The following is a 19967-nucleotide window of genomic DNA, read 5'->3' on the forward strand; positions in this document are numbered from 1 at the left end:
ATAAATGAGTTTCATAGGAAATTCTAGAATTAGGGATCAAATAAAATGCACCTAGTAGTAGAGTGTATCTAGCAAGTCAGTTTTTTATTAAATTAATATCTGACGAGAACTAGAAAATTAGCCATTAAATGCAGACCACTAATAAAAATCAACCAGCAAATCCAGAGCAGAGGAAAAAGAGACGTGCTTAATAAAGGCTGGCATATGGTTTAATGCATGCCAGCATATGGTAATGAAGTGCCACAGTCTAGAAAAATGACTAGCACTATTAAAATTTAATTAAATTTGTTGAAAGTGGCATAATGAAGGCGTGGCAACATGTGCAGTTAACGACATAGACATCTGCATATGCAGCTGGTATAGAGCAAAAAATAATTATAAGTGAAATATTAATTTATATAAAATAAAATTCAGTGTCCGAATTTTATTGACTGACTGTTTAAATAAGAAACAATTAAAGTTATCATTAGTCAAAGCTAATCCTTAAGCTATGATAATGCGCCTAAATGCAGCCTTGTGGAAAATCCTCATTAATTACTAATGCCCAGCTCAGTTGACTTGCCAAGCGTCCAGCGTTGCGGTTGCTTGATTAAATTTTAGCTGCAAGTGGTAATTATGACACCTCAACACACTTGACCCACACTCGACACACACTCGACATACATACGCACACACACACACACAGGGCAATAAGCCAATGCAATTGGATGAGTTGTCATTAAGTAGACGAGCGAAGGCTACGTTTGAAATATTGCGCAATCACACATTAAATAATTAAGTGCTTAATTAAATGGTGACCAGGAAAATAGCCAACAACAAAAGCAGCCTGTGGAAGGCAATACAATATCCTGATTGTATTTTAGTCTCTCTATCCCCCTCCCTCTCTCTCGTTCACGCTCTCGCTCTCGGCCTGTGGTGGGCAGGCCTTCAACTAATTTTTGTATTGTATTTCGTGTGCTAATGGCGCATACAAATGCGAAAGGTTAGCAGATAGGATGGATAGAAGGACGTTATCTGCGGTCATCTACTACTGAAATGGAAATGAAAATGAAAATGGTATGGCATGCACATCACGTGCGACCTCAAATTTGTAATGAAAATTAAATAAGAGTCAGATAAATGACTGAAATGGCGGCGTTAGTTGCTAGTTTGGTGGACAGCCTGTTGAATGCCTCGTGGATCCGCTCATTAACTTGTATAACAATTAGCCCCAAGCATTAAATGTACGATTATTGATGTTCGACGGGGAATAGGTGATAAGTCTGCGAAGTCAGCTAATGACTGTAATTAATTATAAGCGACACAATGAAAAGCCCATCAGATGCAGGTGGACACATAACACAGACATACTGATACAAACACAGATACATGTACAGATACAGAATAAAGATACAGACACAGTTCCGGATACAAATACGAATAGACACAATTTCAGGTACACGTACAGGTACATATACATATACAGGTATAGATCCAGATACTGTTATAAATAGAAATACAGATAAAGATGAAAATACAGATACGGATAGAGGTACAGGTACATGTAAAATATACGGAGCAACATAAATACAACGATATTCAGATACAGATATACATATACATACAGACACAGCTACATAGCTAGAGATGCAGATACATATACACAAATACCTAGATGCATTAATACATAGATACAAAGATATATAGATATATAGATATATAGATATACAGATATATAGATATATAGATATACAGATATATAGATTTATAGATATAGATATATCTATATATAAATTTATAGATACATAGATATATACATAGATTTATAGATTTATAGATAAATAGATAAATAGATGTATAAATATATAGATATATAGATAGATATATAAATCCATAGATTCCTAGAAACACAGATCCAGATCCAGCCGGCCCAGCCAAAAGACAGTAACTTGGAAAGATTAACAGATACATAGATAGACATATACACACACAGCTACACGGATACAGATACAGATACAGAGACAGAGTCATCGACGGTTACAGGGGCAGTTATATATACCTTGAATTTATTGTTTTTTCATATATTCCATTGGATTTAAACTTTTCTGATATGTACACGGATATTCAAACACCATCTGATTACTGTCTCTTAAAATTTTGAAGATTTGCAGTGTAAGACAAAGACTAAGATATACTGTTGCATCGATGTGATTCACTTGAAGACCATCGAGCTGCGGTTCAGCGAAGATACCGTTGAGGAGCTTGTATTTGAGCGCGGTTTTCTGGCTTTTGACACTGTGCCCGAGGTGGCGCGTCTAACAGATCCCTTGATGCGTGGCATACTGTCCTTAATGTATAGCTCTTGTACCTGTTCCAGTGCTTCCTGTAGCTCCCTTTGACTGCTATGTCGGATAGGCGGATTTTTCGGATCTTCGTAGATGATGAGTTCTATGGGTATGCCGAGCTTGTTCAGCTTCGACTCCGCGCTGGGGCCTGTCTTGCTCATGCTCATAAAATCATTGACCTCCGTGTCACGCAGCAACAGATAGTTGTCCTCATTGGGTAGAAAATCGCTGGGATTCTGGTAGTGAGTATAGTCGCGCACCACGCGAATAACACTGCGCGAGTTCAGATAGTAACGATCGTAGACAGTCAGTGTGTAGTAGATCTTGCGAGTTGTCTTGGGTGCGACCAGCCAAAAGACATAGATGCCGGCCTTGTTGGCATTAATTGAGACCAGTTGGCGCTCCAGCTGCTTATCCTTGAGCTGGGCATACCAGGTGGTACGGCAGACCATCAACATTATGGGCAGATAATTGTCGAACCTGTGGTGATCGTTAATAAGCGCTGAGTTCGGATTGCTCAGATAGCTGAGGCCCGGTTGCGTCGACGGCTTGCCCTTCACTCCTCCGTACAGGAGCGTGGCCATGCAGTTGTTAACGCCGTGCTCGTAGCCTGTCGGATCAAAGCACATGACCAGCGGCTTGTGCTCATAGATCTCAGAGTTCGTAGTGCCCAGAGTATACATATGCTTGTGCAGCATGTGCATCATCATATTTGATGGGAATACTATCTCGTTGCACCTGCCAACAGGACAGCTACCGGGCACCCGGGACAGATGTCGTACAGCTTCTTGCAGTTCAAGATTTCTTTGTTCGTTATCCTTGGCTTCCTGCAACTTCTTTTCCATTTTCATTTCAATTTCCTCTTGCATCTGCTTTAGCGTTTTCTTATCTTTCGACATGATGACTGCTTGAATTTAATTTAATTATCATACCTTAAAAAAAAAAACACAAATATGTGAACTTTGAACGTTTTTTATAACTCAAAAGTGCTGAAAGTTGACTGAAGGATGGGGCGTGGTCAACTAGACTTTCCAAGTAGATATTATCAATATCTTGAATTTATTTTTATATTTTAGCCACGATTGCTAAAGGTGAAATTCAATTGAATTGAACCGGAGAAATCTGTAGCCAATAGACTGTTAAATAAGTTAAGCAAGTCATCTCTGACAAGTTGAGGCCTCTGCTTGTAGCGGTTCGCTTTTCGGCGCCTTGTCATTTGTTGTTGTACATTTTATTTTTCTCACTTTGAAGAGTCAAGTTTTGGAAAGAATGAAATGAAAATTGGATTGGACTGCGAATAACAAAAGCAAAAATGCTTGGCATTCAAAACCATTTAGGGAGGTGCGCGGGTAATGCAAAAAGTTTGCGCATAGTCGGCAAACAGACACCAAGCTGAGCACTTTAATTTAAACTTTTGGCCGCCCGCAAGTTTTTTTGGGACAGATACTAGAAAGATTGTTCGTTAAATTAGACGAGTATGACAGCAAATTATTACGCTTGCTGTTGTTGTAGCCAGTAGCTTTGGCCTTGGCTTAGAGCGCCTAATTTTGTTTGGGTCTGGGTTTGTTCCAACAAAAAGGGTCGCGCGCATTACCAAAAAAGTAAATTAATTGCTTCACTAATCGCCTTTGATTAGCCAACAAAAAATATATATATATATGTATCTGAAATGTATATGAAGGTATATATCAATAATGTTGGCTTGCCTGCAAGTGGCTGCTAATGCGTCTGGTAATCGCATTACTTCTTGTGCGGGAATCGTGTGCGTGGCCCGTATCCCACTTGGCCTGCACATGTCCAATTTTGATGTGGGTGCGTGCCACCTACATCTCAATTTGACCACAAAAGCCGGCACTCTAATGCCATCAGCTGCAAAAAAAGGTCGTGTGCTGCCTTTTTAAAAGCAGGTTCAATTCGCTTAGCTCGAAAAGTTCGCAACGGAATTCAATTCGCAATATTTTGCCCCAACACACAAATTACACGAGTCTCAATAGTTTTTTTTTTTTTAGTGTCATGCGCGTCGCATCTAACTTTATCGACACTTTGAAGTGAGTTCAAAAGGTGCATGTCTAATTTGGGACTTGCCTCTCTATCTTTGACAGCTCCGACGCGCCGGCCGTAAAATTGAGAGTTGCCCACTTTTGGGATGCACACGCATGGAAAAAATTTAAATGGGAACGGAAATGGATACGGGCTAAAAAGAGGAGAAAAAATGCCATTGCTGAAAAGGCAATTTAAGACAAGTCAAGTATGCTGAAATAGCAGGTGAAGCATTTTAAGAATTTTTCAGCTGACAATTTGCATATTGATGGCAAATACTTTGAGCAAAAGTAAAATGCATAAAGAAATGCCAGCAACATACAAATTAATCCCAATAACACAGCAACAGTTGGACAAGTATTGTGTTGACTGTTTTTATTACATTTTATTTGATCAAAATATATTAAATTATTATTTTGCCTGTTTCTATTGGCTCTTAGAAATAGCGAGCTTGAAATATTTTAGACAAATGCATTTGAAGAAAATAAATGTTGTTAAAATAAGAGATAGTGATAAGCTAAACATATTATAATTGGTTTCTAATTGACGTTTTACTTCATTTATTTGAGTAGAACAATATTTCAACTATTTTTGGACCAATTTGTGTTGACGATTAAAGATACGTTTAATTATTATCCCTGACGTGCATGCATTCAGTATATTTGACACGGACATTAATCAAAAAATGCTATGGACGACAGTGAAGCTTTTACATGTGACACACTGACAATGGGTTCAATCAACGAAAATATTGATTGACATATCAATTTTGAGCAACAAACTAATAACATCAGGCACTGACAAGCAGATGAGTGCGAATTGGAAAAGCGCATTTCGCGCAAATTACGCAATAGTAAAGAGTGTATGATGTGCTTGATCTGTTTGAAGAACCAATGCACAATTACCCAACAAATCATTGAGTTTCGCGGTAAATTTGTCGACATTTTATATGAACTGCAGTGCCAGTAAAATATTCTCATTTGCATGTGAACACAAACGCAAACGCAAAAGCAAACACAAATGCGAGCACAACTGGCAATACAAATACAAATACACAAACATTGCTTATACACACAAACACAAACACAAACACAAACAGACACTCAGACTCCACTTAATTTGTTAATAGATGCGGCTCTACGAACTAAAGTTGTTGGCATACAAACCAGACCCATGTCGGTTGCCAATTTGAAGTTGATTTTGAAAATCCACTTTGGGACAGAACATCGTGCAATGGTTTGTAAAATTCGTTGAATGGATGCAAATGAGCTGCAATCGAGCTCACATATGAAAGGACTCATAAAATGTTACAAATACCCAAACGTACGATTTGATAATGATGTACAGTGGTTATTAGTTTCTATTTTGTGTGCCACCGAAAAAGCAAAGCCTGATATAAGTCTATCAAAGGGTATTAAGCGAAATAAAGGTTCAATGCGCACATGCCTTTATTCCGTTGCAGTTAGTTTTTAAACGAATAAATGAAAAATTAAAAGTTAAAAAGAAGAGGAATGTTGAGAAAAGATATCATTGAAGGTGAGAGATGGAGAGAAGATTTGTGTGACACATTCTGTCGGATAATCAATAAAACCAATCACTTGTTCTTAAGGAATTATATTTATTTAATTGCCGTGCGAGCGAAAGATGAGTCGACATTGATGCACGCCCAAATGCTCCATCATGAAGTTATCTACTTCATCGTTAAGCACAGACACGTCTCTGTAAATGTTATGGCCCAGATCCACTTGAAGGCCAACATATGCAGGCAAACGATGATAAATGATGACAGAGATGCCGTTAATGCAAAAGAGAGTACGAAAAATTCAAAAAAATCAGCTGACCGATAAATATGCTTTCGCTTAATATGTATGTCTATACGCCTATGTTGTCGCCAGAGCGCGTGCTGACCCCCAGGCAAAGGACCCAGAACATGTTCGTATTAAATTCAACGCAGGCGTCGGCCTGAACATCATTAATTTTCTTATAAGCATTATGAAATTTATTATTGATTTTACGACGGAAATTGTGCGTGCCTTCAGATTTGGTTTCCTTTGATAAAATGGCGGTGCGGCATTAAAGCAACTTTCCATGCGGCGTATACGTAATATGCACGAAAATAATTTTGCAAACGTTGTTAATATTTGCACATATATAAATGCGCCTAATTGGCTAAATTATGTGCAGGCAAAAAAGTGTGCATGCAGCAGAAAGTCAGCCAAAAAGTGTCTAAAAAGTGCATGCACAATATATACGAATTGCAGATACCCTAAGCAAGCGAACAGCGAAACATAAAACCAAATAAAATTATTCTCTAAAAAGAGTTTATAAACAGTTATATACCAATGTTTTTATTGTAAATATTTATTTGGAAGTTATTGTTTTTAGAGTGTTAATATAAAATATTTTAAGAGCTTTGCTGCAAATTTTAAATACCCCTTTGCGGAAAGATATTAGTGGAAAAAGAAAAACGGGTAAAGCTCGTGGCTAAAAGTGCTGCCAATTGCAGTCGAGCTGTGGTGTGCGGCTTTTGGTTAGCGGGAGTGAAGCGGCGTTTAATTTAAAATGAAATACATCATACTGGCCAATTATTTCAGCAATTTTGCAAATTAGTGGCCCGGACAATTTCAGTTACCCAAAAAGCGACCAATTATCAAGCAAGGGTGTGTCTCTATCTCTATACGGGTGTGTGTGTGTGCAAATTTTCGTAGCACACTTTTTTGCAGTTGGCGCTAATTACAAATGGGAAAAAAGTAATTGCAAAAGTTAAAACTGGCAAAGAGAATCGGGCCACAATACAAGGCTAACAAGTGGCCATTGTCTATGTCTCAAGGGTCCAGGCAAACAATATATGACACAAGGGCCAAACGCATTAACACAAAAACAATTGTTAAACTGACGAAGGGTTAAATCAGAATGTGAATGCAAAAAAAAAAAAAAAAAACACAAAAAACAAAAGAGGAGTAAAAGGTGAGCCACATACAATGAAATTTTAATTAAGTCTGAGTCGGTTCGCTTTTGTGCTGATGCAGCCAAATGAAAATGCCACTGATTATGTGCATGTGTGTGCGTGTATGTGTGTGTGCGCCCGAGTGTATCTAAAATGTTGGCACACATGTATGTGCATACATATTTTGTTTACACTTTGCTTTATGTACTCTTACTTTTGTGTGTGCTTGTGTTTGTGTTTTGTTGTGTTTTGTTCTGTTCTGAATGGCTGCACAAATACAAAACGTCTGCAACTTTGTGTATGTCTGTGTGTGTGTGTGTGTGTGTGTGTAAATGTGAATGTGTTTCGGTCTCTGTGCAACATAAATGCATTTGTGTAATTACACAACAAACACAATTGTATCTATATCATGTACTTTGTAGCATTTTAGCCTTGTTGCCATTTAAAGCCTTTCTACTAATTGAAGTAAATGTGCTAAAGACCGTAAAACCTTTGGCAACCAGAAAATATCGTAAGCATTGCTTCTAAATTCAGCTCATTAGCCAATTTCCCACAGATTTTGTTGGCTTGATCGCATTTCCACAACTATTTCGAATCAACATTTGTGGCTATTTAAAATATTCAAGATATGTTCAGGAGCCACAAGGCAGATACAAATGAATTTTGAGATTTTGTATATAACCAAATGATGTTTATTGGAGATTTTATTTGTGGGTGTTGAAATTGTAATATTTGAGGAAAATATTTGGTAAGAAATTACCATTTGTCAAATTAAATTAGAAATTCTTTCGAACTTTAAGGCCGTTCGAAATTTAAAGGCAAGCAAGCAATTTAAAAGCATTTAGAAAAGCGTTCAGCAATGCAAAAGCAACTGAAAAAATTAAATGGAATTTTATTTTTGAGATTCCTTTTACTTGGGACTATAAGGTGAGTGGGTCGAGTGCTGTGAAATAAACAATTTGCCTTAAATTGTGAAGAAAGGTAATATTTTTATTATTAAAGAATGTAAACATAATCAAATTGGCTCATGAATTCCTTAACCTCAATTCAAAAAGATGAACTGATGGCCTTCAAAGGGGAAGCCCGTGGCGAAGTGCGTCTGTTTTGCTTCAATTAATTAAAAATGCAACTCAATTCATGTTGTATGCCCCGAGAATTGCCCAGCCCAGAGCAGCGTTGACCCTGGTTGAAGAACTGTGTCGAGGGATGCAAAAAGTAAAACGCGTTATTAATTTGACCTTTGTGCAAGGGGGATAGGAAAACTGTAAGCCGACAGATGTAGCTGTTGTTGTCGTTCTGAGTGAATAAAATCTCTGAGCCGACGGCACTTGAGTGGTAAGCCACGGCGTTAAGAGGCGCCAATTAATCAGCACTGAGATTTCCACAGAAGAGCAGATAAAGTTGCAGCTTAAAGACATTTAAACCGCCTTCCAGCAGACTTACACTTATGCGTAATGGTCAAGGATCAAGCCGAAGGAACAAGCAAAGTAGAATTAAGTTACTAAAAGTCAAGCAGCGTAAGGAACAAGGATTCAACAACAAGGACAACTGCACGCTTATTTTGAGTGACAGTTTGACCGATTAAAGCTCGAAAAACTGGAATAGATGGGGATTTTATGTAAATCAATCGGGCCAGAGGTTGACTAGCTCTCGCATATAACAAGTACACATATATATATTTTTGTGAACAGAACAATTTTGCAATAAATGCACAAAAATGTCAATTGGCTCGCCTGCGAAAGAGCAGGAAAATTTCATAAATAAATAAAAAGCAGGTCATGCCAAATGTGACCGAATCACACACACACACACACAAACACACCCACAAACACACACAAATATAAGCATAAACAGAAGCACTCACACGCTAGCAGGGACTGAGACGATTTATTTCAATCAGGCTGGAAAATTGCGCATACGCCCCGTCAAACGGGCAACAACATCTGACAACTGAAATCATTATAGTAAGGCAGAGTAAAATAGACGCTAAAGAATATATCGACATGCAGTTTGACAGTTTGACTATTTGACTTGAGCGAACTCGGATGCCGGCAGACAGCAGCAGCTAGTAGTAGAAGAAGAAGCTTGGTATTTCCGCAATTCGGTTCAACTTCCATACAAAATGACGTTGCAAACGGGCTGCCAAGCGAGAGCTGTGCTGAGCCACGGGGCAGGCACTAAATAAACTCGTACAAGATGAAAATCGCAAACATGCTGCCTTTCCTTAACCCCAATGGCGGCCATAGCCACTGGCAATGGCAAAACTTTTCCTCAATGTGTGAGCAAATAAAATATGTTTAGTGCACAGGCGCAAAACTGCAACTGCCAGCCGTGTTGACGTGTTGCATTGTCGTTTGTTTACACAACCACACAGCGTCAAGAGCAGGCAACAAAACTTTTCGACATGCTCGAAAAAAGCTGAACTCGAATTTAAATCCTTGCTTTAAAGATTGGCGAACATTTTCTCCCAAACCTGCAGTAAAATAAAAATGCGCTGTGTACTTTAAAAATGACCCCCACATCAGTTGAATATATATTGTTTCATTGAAGGCAAACTAAACAGGTTTCCTCTATAAACTAATTCACGTATGCTCTATACTTTATTATTCTCTGACTGACTCATCAATCCACTTTATGGTGGCTTCCTTCATACCATGCATAATAAACTAAAACAAAAGCAAAACGTTGCCTGCGACTCACGCGTTTCAAATAAAATGCTGCCAATAAAATGTCATAACGCGGGAACGTGTGTGTTTACATTTGTGAGTCAGTGTGTCTGTCGGAGCGTGTGTGTGTGTCTGTGTGCGTGTTGTCGTTTATGGTTGTTGCGATCACGTGCTGCAAAGTTTGTCGGGCCGACAGTACCCAATCCCTTTATGCGCTACACGCAGTGCGCTCCAACTGTAAAAATATCTAAACAAGGCAAATAGAATCAGAGCAAGGCAACAGCAACAGGAACGGGCCAATAAATGTGCAAGTCATACATATATATATATATATATGTATATATATATTTATATATCTCTGCACAAAACAAAAATGGAAGCAAACATGATTGCTGAAACTGCAAAGTACTTTAGTAAAATTCTTTTTTTTTGAAGTTAAAGCAGTTTATACAAGTCATTTGTTAAATAGAACATGTACTACATAGTTCGATATATAGAATTACCAGAGATATATTTTTCACTTATAGAGAGTATTTGCAATCATGTTTGCTAACAATACTTGCTCACCAATTGGCCTTAAACAAAACAGATGTAAGTTTTATTGGCAAATATATTCAGCTCTCATACGAAATTGCTTTCAAGTCCCTCTTTGAATAGGTGCTATGAAACTGATATCAAACTGACTATGATATTCATATATGCTGTGTTTTTATCAAGGCTGAATTGGACTTCGGTTTGTCCAATTTATTTTGTACTGTGAACCGAACTTCAAACCAAACCAGGTACTCAAAAACAACTGAAACGCAATCCAATACAAAATATATATATTTAAAAACAAATATATCGTTCTAAATAAAAACCTTTTGGGTTGACCTAGTCAAAAGGTATAAATAACTTTGGACGCAGGCATTGAATCTATCTAACCCTATTGGGTAGATGCCAATTTGGGCTAGATATCAAATATAGTCCGCATTTTGTATATACAAATATGTACGACTTGCAATTGTAATTGAAAACGCAAATTTTTTTTAAATTTTCAATTATGCATGTGATACTTAACCACTTTATCCAAAACCTTGGTAAAATGGTGCGTAACGCGAGCTTTATAAACCTTTCCTAAAGAAAGTTCATGATTCGAGCTACTGGGAATTGTTTCTAGATTTGCAGTTCTGATTGTTGTCCTTATTTGGTTGACTTTGGCAGCATTAAAAGCTTATACAATATTTGCGCCAATTTGACATTGATTAATTAAAATATTTGGGAATTCTGCAAATTATTTCATTTATGGAAGTCAAACAATTTTGTTTAGTTTTGTTTAATTACATTCAAATAACTGCAAATATGAAAATTGATTGCACAACATTTAAATAATCTTTTTTAATGAATCACAATTAAATGTTGCCCAACAATTTACAAAATGCATGTCTGTCTGAGGCCAGGCTCGGCAACTGACCAGAAAATGTTTACAAAACGCCGCTCACAAATATAATTAAGCGACCAGCACATAAGCAAACATTGGCAAACAATGAACAAATCGAGTGGAGGGCGTGGCTGGGCTGAATTGTTGTGTAAATGTGCTAGGTGGACGTTTGTTTGGTGCACATTACGTATACGACGCGTGTTGCGTCAGAAAATAAAGCAGAGCTTGCAAATTGCAATGTTAAGTGCGTCAACATCGGCCACGAACATTATCCAACCCCACACTTCACACCAAACCGTGGCATAATGACACCAACAAATCGACGACAAATGTGCTGGCAGTTACACAATTCCCGCCCGTTTCGCCCCCGGCCAACGGGCGGACTGCAATAACAAATATTGGTCGCTGGCAAAGTGCTGGCGCATTTTCAATTCGGTTGCGATATGGGGTTTTTGTTGATATCTATCAGATACTTGCAGCATTGCTAGTATTATTTGTGCTCGAACTATTTGTCATGTGACTTTCCTGCTGTTTATTTAGCCAGTGAAATGCATTCCGAAGTGCTTGATCATTACTTGACAAAGTAATTGAAAATGATTTGTCCGCGACTTACGTTTGTGTTTCTCTGGAGATCGGACGTGAAAATTGCAGTCTCGTGTGTGTGTGCGCGTTAGTGCACCGCTGGCAGCAGGCATAAACCAAGAAAGTGACAGTGACACTGTATAAAGCCCGCCCCAGGGCAATCCATACAAATCCCGCTTATAGTGGGTAAACTATACGCAACTGCTGCCTCTGGCAGCCGGAGTGTTATACAAATTAACAATATTTTAACAAAAAAAATTACCGCGTGCAGTGCGTGAGAACAAGTTCTTGCAAAACTTAAGCTGCGCTCAGCTGATCGCAACTCAAGTGCGTGTGTGTGTGCGCGAGTGCAGCAAAGCTTTCGCGAGAGAGCTTTCAGCTTGCAGCTGCACTGATAGTGCTGGCAAAACAGTCACTGCAGTGACAGTGCTGACACTAAAGTCACAATTTGTGATCAATCACTTGTTACAAAAATACGGGTTATTTTTGTAATTAAGTGTAAAAAACTTGTTTTGTTTTTATTTTTTATTCTTTTTTCTCCCTGTGGGGAAAAAATTATAACAAAGTAAAGAACAATGGCTACAAACAACCGACCCCAAAATAACGAAGAAATTCATTCGCCAATCTACCCGCTGCCGAACAGCTCAATAATATCCCCTACAAATATAGCCGCTAATGTCGATCGCCTCGACGGAAGCAGGCCACTGGAAGATTTTTACCAATATTACAACAACGTGCTCGCCAGTAGTGCAAACCGGAACGGCGCCTCCACCTCGCTGTCAGCCGGTACCCAGCAATGCTCGACTTGGCAACCGCAACAGCACGGCACTGTCAGCACAACGACAGCAACAACCACCACAACCACAGCGTCATCCAGCAGCGGCTGCAGGACATCTGCCTCAACAGGCACAAGCCGCGCCGCTTTAGAGCCCATCGGGACCCGCCCCAAAGCCGCCAATCCGACCTTGCAGTCCACCCCTTATGGCACCCAGGCAGCTGGTTCTTGTGTCACAAACCCCCCTCTGCCTCCCTTAAAGAACGCAGGTGCTACGCTAGCCTTCGAAGAGCCACTGGTAGATTGGCAAACGGTTTCCGCAAAAAAACGGCGTGGGACTACATTATTATCCGAAGGCGTAAAAAAAGGGAAGCAACTAAATAACCGCAACACCAGCCGCGCTGGAGCTAAGCCCGCAACTCCCAGTACCGCTTCGGCAATTAGCAACAGATATGCCTCCCTTGAGCCTCAGGAAGACGCCTCTGTAATCGATGACGGCGAGATGGACACTGCCGACGAAGCGCCTCCAGTCACAGACCAACAACAATCAGCGAAAAAGATCTCCAAACCCAGGCCGATAACAGTCCCTGGAGTCAGCGATATTGTCGCAATGGAGCGAACCATAGATCAGGCAGTGGGCGCAGACGCCTATGAATTCAAGGTCTCTCCCTCTGGCTATCTAAGAATTTACGCCAAAGATGCCGACACCCACAGAGCAATTGTCCGCAAGCTCACTGAAGTGAGAGTGCAATTTACCCACTTCTGCCTAAAGGAAGACAGACCATACCGCGTTGTGGTTAAAAATCTGGCCGCTTCCACTCCCAGAAGCCAGATTGAAGCTGCCTTTACATCGCACGGCCATATTGTGACGAACCTTTACAACCCGGGCGCCAGACAGCCAACAAGTGATGCAGACTCCACCAACGACTTTCCAAGTCGCAACTTCTGGTTTGTCGATCTCAAGCAGTCTCTTAACAACAGGGAAGCGCTGCGGCTCAACAAGGTTGGCCGCCAACGGGTCACTATTGAGCTTCCGAGGAAGAACAATAGTATAAGGCAGTGTTTCCGCTGCTTCGAGTTCGACCACACCAAAAACTACTGTCTCAAACAGCCCAAGTGTGGTAGGTGCGGTCAGTCCCATTGGACAAACTCCGAGCAGTGCCAGGCCAAAACAGTGGCAGACCTGCGATGCTCCAACTGCGAGGGAAACCATGCTGCTTCCTATAAAGGATGCAAAAGCTATCAGGTGAGACTAAATGCCAGGCAGCCGGCCATCAATGTCTCCCCTCCTACACGATATAGCCATCCTCAAAATACACGAAGAACCACTCAGCAGTTCGTACCTTCCCGAATTGTGCAACAGGGCCTGTCGTATGCTGATGCGCTACGGCCAGGCCATCATGTACAAGTCCGCCAACCCCCAGCGCGCACTCTTCAGCCCACCGTCAATCCAATGCAGCTCCAACAACCACTGCAAGGACCTCAGGAGCAAGACGCTTCCCTTGGAGGCATCCTTCAAAACCTCCAGCAGTCCATTGCAGCACTGAATGCCGCAGTTGCAACCATTCTGGTTAGCATTAAAGAGCTAAAGGATGCGCAAGGTTCCCCGCAGCTTAGATTCCCAAAAAGCCGCAAATAATGGCTACCCAGTTACGTCTCGGATCGTGGAACGCTCGTGGCATCCTCCAAAATGCTAACGAGCTCAAGCTTTTTCTGAAAAAGCATGATGTAGACATCATGCTCATCTCAGAAACACATCTGCACACAAACTTGTACCTAACAATGGAGGGGTACGTCTGCTACCGTGCGGATCACCCTACAGGACGAGCCAGAGGTGGTGCTGTAGTGCTGGCAAAGCAGGATTTAGCACACTACCATCTACACACAGTGACCTCCAGCGACACACAGCTGGCTGCTATCATGGTGGAGACTCCCTTGGGCGAAATCCTCGTTGCGGCAGCATACCTACCACCAAACATCCCCTGGAACCGAGCGGAATTTGATTCCCTGTTTGGCCAGCTTGGCCCCAAATTCATCGTTGGAGGCGACTTCAACGCTAAGCACAGACTGTGGGGAAACTACAGAGCTGACAGCAGAGGCACTGCGCTCCATGAGGCGCTCACTCCCTGCTCAGCCCAGGTACTGGCCACCGGTAGACCTACCCACTTTCCGTACAACCGGCAAAGTACGCCTTCCTGTATCGACTTTTTTATATTCAAGGGCATCCCCAACAGCGTACTATCGGTTCGCGAAGAGTATGATCTATCTTCCGACCATCTGCCACTCCTCACAACGATCAACACGGCTGCACAAAGGATCCCAAAAAAGCGCAGGCTTGTCCTCCCTGGGTCGAACATCCAACGATTTAAGGCCGAACTAAATAGCTTGATCAACCTAAACACGCAGATTCTGTCAGTTGAGGACGTCGACGCTGCAGTACAAACCCTGTTGGACCAAGTACATGCCGCAGCCGCCAACGCTGCGCCCGCACATATCTACTCAGCCCCTACAAGCCAGCGGCCAAGGACGTTTTCCCCCATATTGGAAGGTCTTCTCGCCCTAAAAAAGCGACTGAGGAGGGAGTATGTCCGTACCCAGGACCCCACGATTGACAGGATCTATCGTCGTATTGCTAACAGGGTCAGGAAGGAGCTGATTATCTCGAAAAGAAATGCCACAGACACCATGCTGGAGGAAGCAACGGCAGACGAGAGCTCCAAATTCGCGCTGTGGAAACTTAGCAGTCGATACAAGCGGCAAGCTGCGCCAAAGTTCCCCGTTCGACTTCCCGATGACACCTGGGCCAGATCACCAATGGACAGAGCCGAAGCCTTTGCCTGCAACTTGGAGGAGCGCTTCAAGCCGTTTGAGACCGCATCGCATGGAAGGATACAGCGAGTCGCGCAAATCCTGGAGGCGCCACTCCAAATGTCACTCCCTGTATCGCCAATCACCTTCCAAGAAGTAGAGCAGGAGATGAAGAGATTAAAAAGCAGCAAAGCCCCTGGGGAAGATCGGTTGGACAACCAGACAATCAAGCTACTGCCATACAAGGCGGTGCTTTTTCTCGTCGCCATTTTTAATGCAGCTCTTCGGCTAGGTTACTTTCCAGTGGCTTGGAAGAAGGCACATATAATCATGTTGCACAAGAGCGGAAAGCCCCCTAATCAACTGGGATCCTATCGCCCCATCAGCCTCCTGCCTGCCTTTGGTAAGATTCTGGAAAGGTGCATCCTCAGAAGGGTCCTGGATACCCCGGAAATAAAACGCTTGATCCCGAAGTTCCAGTTTGGGTTTCGACTCAAACACGGTACCCCTGAGCAACTACATCGGGTCACAAATTATATTTTGGACGGCTTTCACAGGAAAGAGTATGTGGTGGCAGCATACCTCGACATCCAAGAAGCCTTCGACCGGGTGTGGCACGCAGGACTCCTCTCCAAGATAAAGGACAAATTGAATCCGCAGCTATTTAGCACCATTGCGAGCTTCCTAACTGAGAGAACCTTTCAAGTGGTGCAGGATGGAGTAGCCTCTCAAACCAAACGCATAAAAGCGGGCGTTCCACAAGGCAGCGTCTTGGGTCCCACGCTATATAGCCTGTTTACACATGACATGCCCACAGCAAATGCAAGCAGACGGAATGATCGGCAGGACCTGCTGGTGGCCACGTTTGCTGACGACACGGCAATCCTTGCAAAAAACAAATGTGTGTACGTGGCAACTGACCTCTTGCAGGAATACCTCAAGCGATTTGAAAACTGGGCTTGTAGATGGAACATCGCAGTGAACCCTGGAAAGTGCGCCACGGTTACCCACACTCTACGCAAGGACTCATGCCCCGGACTTTTTCTTCATGGTGAGCTTCTAGAGCAATATCGTCAACACAAGTACCTAGGTGTCACTCTCGACAGACGACTTACATTTAGTAAGCACGTCTCTGCAGTAACGAGCAACATCAAATCTAAGATAAGGCGAATGAGCTGGCTCCTCAACTCCAAAAACAAACTCTCGCTCCGAAACAAGGTCCTAATCTACAAGGTAATCCTTGCCCCAGTGTGGCGTTACGGGCTTCAAGTTTACGGTATAGCTGCAAAAACACACCTGAACAAAATTCGCATCATTCAGGCCAAAACCCTGCGCAAAATAACTGGAGCCGAATGGTATATTCGCACACGCGACATCGCCAAGGACCTCAAGGTTCCAATGGTGGGCGACGTAGTCAACAGGCAAGCAGCGAGCTACTCAACAAAGCTCCACAACCATCCAAACATCCTGGCGAGGAGCCTGCTAAGGAGGCGAAGAAGAAGGCGACTGAAGAGGACCTACCCAACCGACCTAATCGATCGTTATGTATAGGTGACAAGCTTCGTTAATTACACCAAAATATGTTTCTATAATCTGTTAACCTAATTGTATAACTAATTGTAAAACCACAATCATCGCTAAGCTAAGTAATTATGTCACTCTGATAAAAGTTGCTAACATAGAGTAACAGGATACCAGATTTCTTAATAAACTAAATATAATTAAAAAAAAAAAAAAAAAAAAAAAGATTTGTCCGCTCTTATCAGGCAAAATATGATCGATTTACTAAACTATTTACAGCTAGTTATATATGCAGAGTGCGCTTTTAAGTGAACTGGATCAGGCTTTACCTGTCCGTTGTTCAACTTCTTTGGCACTTCAGATTCAAGATTCCCGGCAAACTCGTTAGGCAGTAAAAATAATGGGCATGTCGGGCAGACATCATGAGGCAAAGCCAATGATTACAATCAACATGGCCACGGGCGAAATGCAATTGCTGTTAATACCAGAAACCCGCTGCAGCGAGTCATTGTCCCAAATGGATGACACGGAAATCGATTTGCGCTTTGATTGACTCCTCAATGCAAGCGTTCTAATGAGTGCACGCCTGTGTGAGTGTGAGTGTGTGTGTGTGTGTGTGTGTGTGTGTGTATGGTATGGCAACAAAATGGCGGCACTGGCAAACACATGACACGGACCATAACGCAGCGAAATTAACAAAAGTCAACGCATAGTCAATTACTGGCAGGCGATGTTGACCATGCCGAGGACATGGTGTCTCATCAACCAAATGGCTGACTCTGGCTGCCACTTGCCTGGGCATCGGCTGGTCAGGCCCACTTATCGTAAAGGACGTACCCACGCACACACGCACACACGCACACACTCTTGCAATCGTAACCAATTTGCGGCCGGATTTTCCGGCTGTCCTCGACTAAGTTCTGGCTGGTAGTTTGTGGCTTGCATGCTCAATGCTCATTGATCGCTGCACAAAAGTTTAGAATAATTAGTAAACTTTTAATTGGAAACTAGTACGCAATGCTAAATCGATTGGTTGCTGCTGCTGTTGCTGCTGCAGCTGCTGCCGGTGCTGCTAATGCACTTCCAGCATTCAGTTCCATTCATCCAAACCATGCCTCCAGTCTATTGAGAGCCCGTTCGTTTTTGGTATTTGCCGCTGTTTTTTCGAGTGCTTTCTACTTCGATTGCATTTTCGGTGTTCTTTTGATGTTGTTTTCTTGTTCCTGAACTTGTTGTTGTTCTATTTTTATTTTATTTTTATTATTATTTCGCCAGTGTTTGTGTCTCTGTGTGTGTGTGCAAGTTTGTTTCGTTGCAATTTTATTCCCATGAAATTTGTGGCTCCGCACAAATTTTCAAGTCTTTTGTGGCTTACAAGGATTTCCTAACGAAATATGCACTGCGTGCTGTTGGGTTAGCAGTTGCTGCAAAACTTTATGGCCCATACTTTAAGAGGGATTGGCACCGGAATGGCGCAACTGTGGGTGACCGGGCTGGAGCGGGATGCGTGTGCTACTAAATTAGCAACATTTACCCTTGCACTCCGTACGACACAGTGCGTATACGTAATTTAACTGAAAGCTATCCATGGTTTATTTTCGGACAATTTAGGTCAAAGTACAGCCATAAATGATTCAAGTCAAAAACAAGTTTTCAAGCCGAGCATTAAATTGCATGTCTTTTCAGCCTTTGGTCAGCAAAAATCTTTTTTATTTGTTTTCAAGCAAATCATTGATTTCGCAAATTTTATGAATTCAATAAATGTCTTATGCATTTAAGGAAACTGAGGCACAGTTCTTCCCTAGTTAAATTTGAGCCCATAGCCACTTCCTTAAGCAACTGGGTGCAAATTCTTCTTCTTCGGAACAAATTTGATTATGATTCATTATATTTAGTAGCACACTGTAAATGAAATTTGTGCACTGCACTTTAAATCTTAAACGTAATTTAATTTCCAATGCAAAGCAACGTCGGGGGAATACAGAAAAATACAACGCACCTGTGCAATGGGGGGACACATGCCTCGAGGAGACGGGCGCGGTTTCAGGAAATAGAAGGGAGACGCAGACACGAGGCTGCATATTAGCAGTAGGGACAGCTTCTTTCTATCCATTCCAATGTGCAACACTTGCTTAGAGTTATTTATATATACAAACAAGCAGAAATACTGCAACGGACGCGTATAGACTATAAAATACCCTGCGCACGATTAACTATCTGCTTGAGCAAAAGAATCAGGTGTTTTTTTTTTTATCGCATAAAAATTGTTTTAGAACAAACTCGTTAAGGTTAGAAAATATAATATATTAATATCGTAAGTTTAAATACAACGTAGTTGCGGCCCGGATGAGTTCTGGCGCAAAAGGCGTATTTTCAAACTCGCTGCGGTAAGTACAAAACAGAAGCTCATGAATTATTTGACCGGTAATTAAATTGTTTCAGCATTATCGCAGCCGTACGCGTAATGTTATTCTTTTGCCATACGCAGCGTTCATCGTGCACTCGCATACGCCACCAAGGGCCGCAAGCTCAAGAAACTGGAATGGCTCAGCTGTGGACAACCCGCGTTGAAGCCGGCTGCCAGCAGTATGGAGTCGCCTTGGACACATTCAAGGAGGGCCTCGCACGCTCTGATTTTGCTGAACAAGTTAGTTGGCGGCATATACACTTAATGGCTGTATATTAACAGATTTTCTTTATAGAAAAAATGCTCTCCGATTTGGCTATTTGGGAGCCACGCTCGTTTGAAGCTTTGGTAAACATTTCCAGAGAACGGGCTGCTGTGGAGGGTCTGCCGGACATTAAGCGAAGGTCGGCCTTCAATCAGGTGTATGGGCTGAGTAATCTAAAGCTCGATTAGGCTAAGTGTTTGCATACAAATATG

The 19967-nt window shown here is 41.8% G+C and overlaps 1 protein-coding gene across 1 annotated transcript; it reads right to left on the reverse strand.

Annotated features, from left to right (window-relative positions):
- Positions 1–2191: 2191 nt before the first annotated feature.
- LOC116649855 (uncharacterized) lies at positions 2192–3223 on the reverse strand. The gene has a single exon (XM_032433067.2). It carries the CDS (start codon positions 3221–3223, stop codon positions 2192–2194), a length of 1032 nt encoding a protein of 343 aa, XP_032288958.2.
- Between the last annotated feature and the right edge of the window lie 16744 nt (positions 3224–19967).

Source organism: Drosophila virilis, chromosome 3, assembly GCF_030788295.1.
Source record: "Drosophila virilis strain 15010-1051.87 chromosome 3, Dvir_AGI_RSII-ME, whole genome shotgun sequence".
Lineage (NCBI taxonomy): Eukaryota > Metazoa > Arthropoda > Insecta > Diptera > Drosophilidae > Drosophila > Drosophila virilis.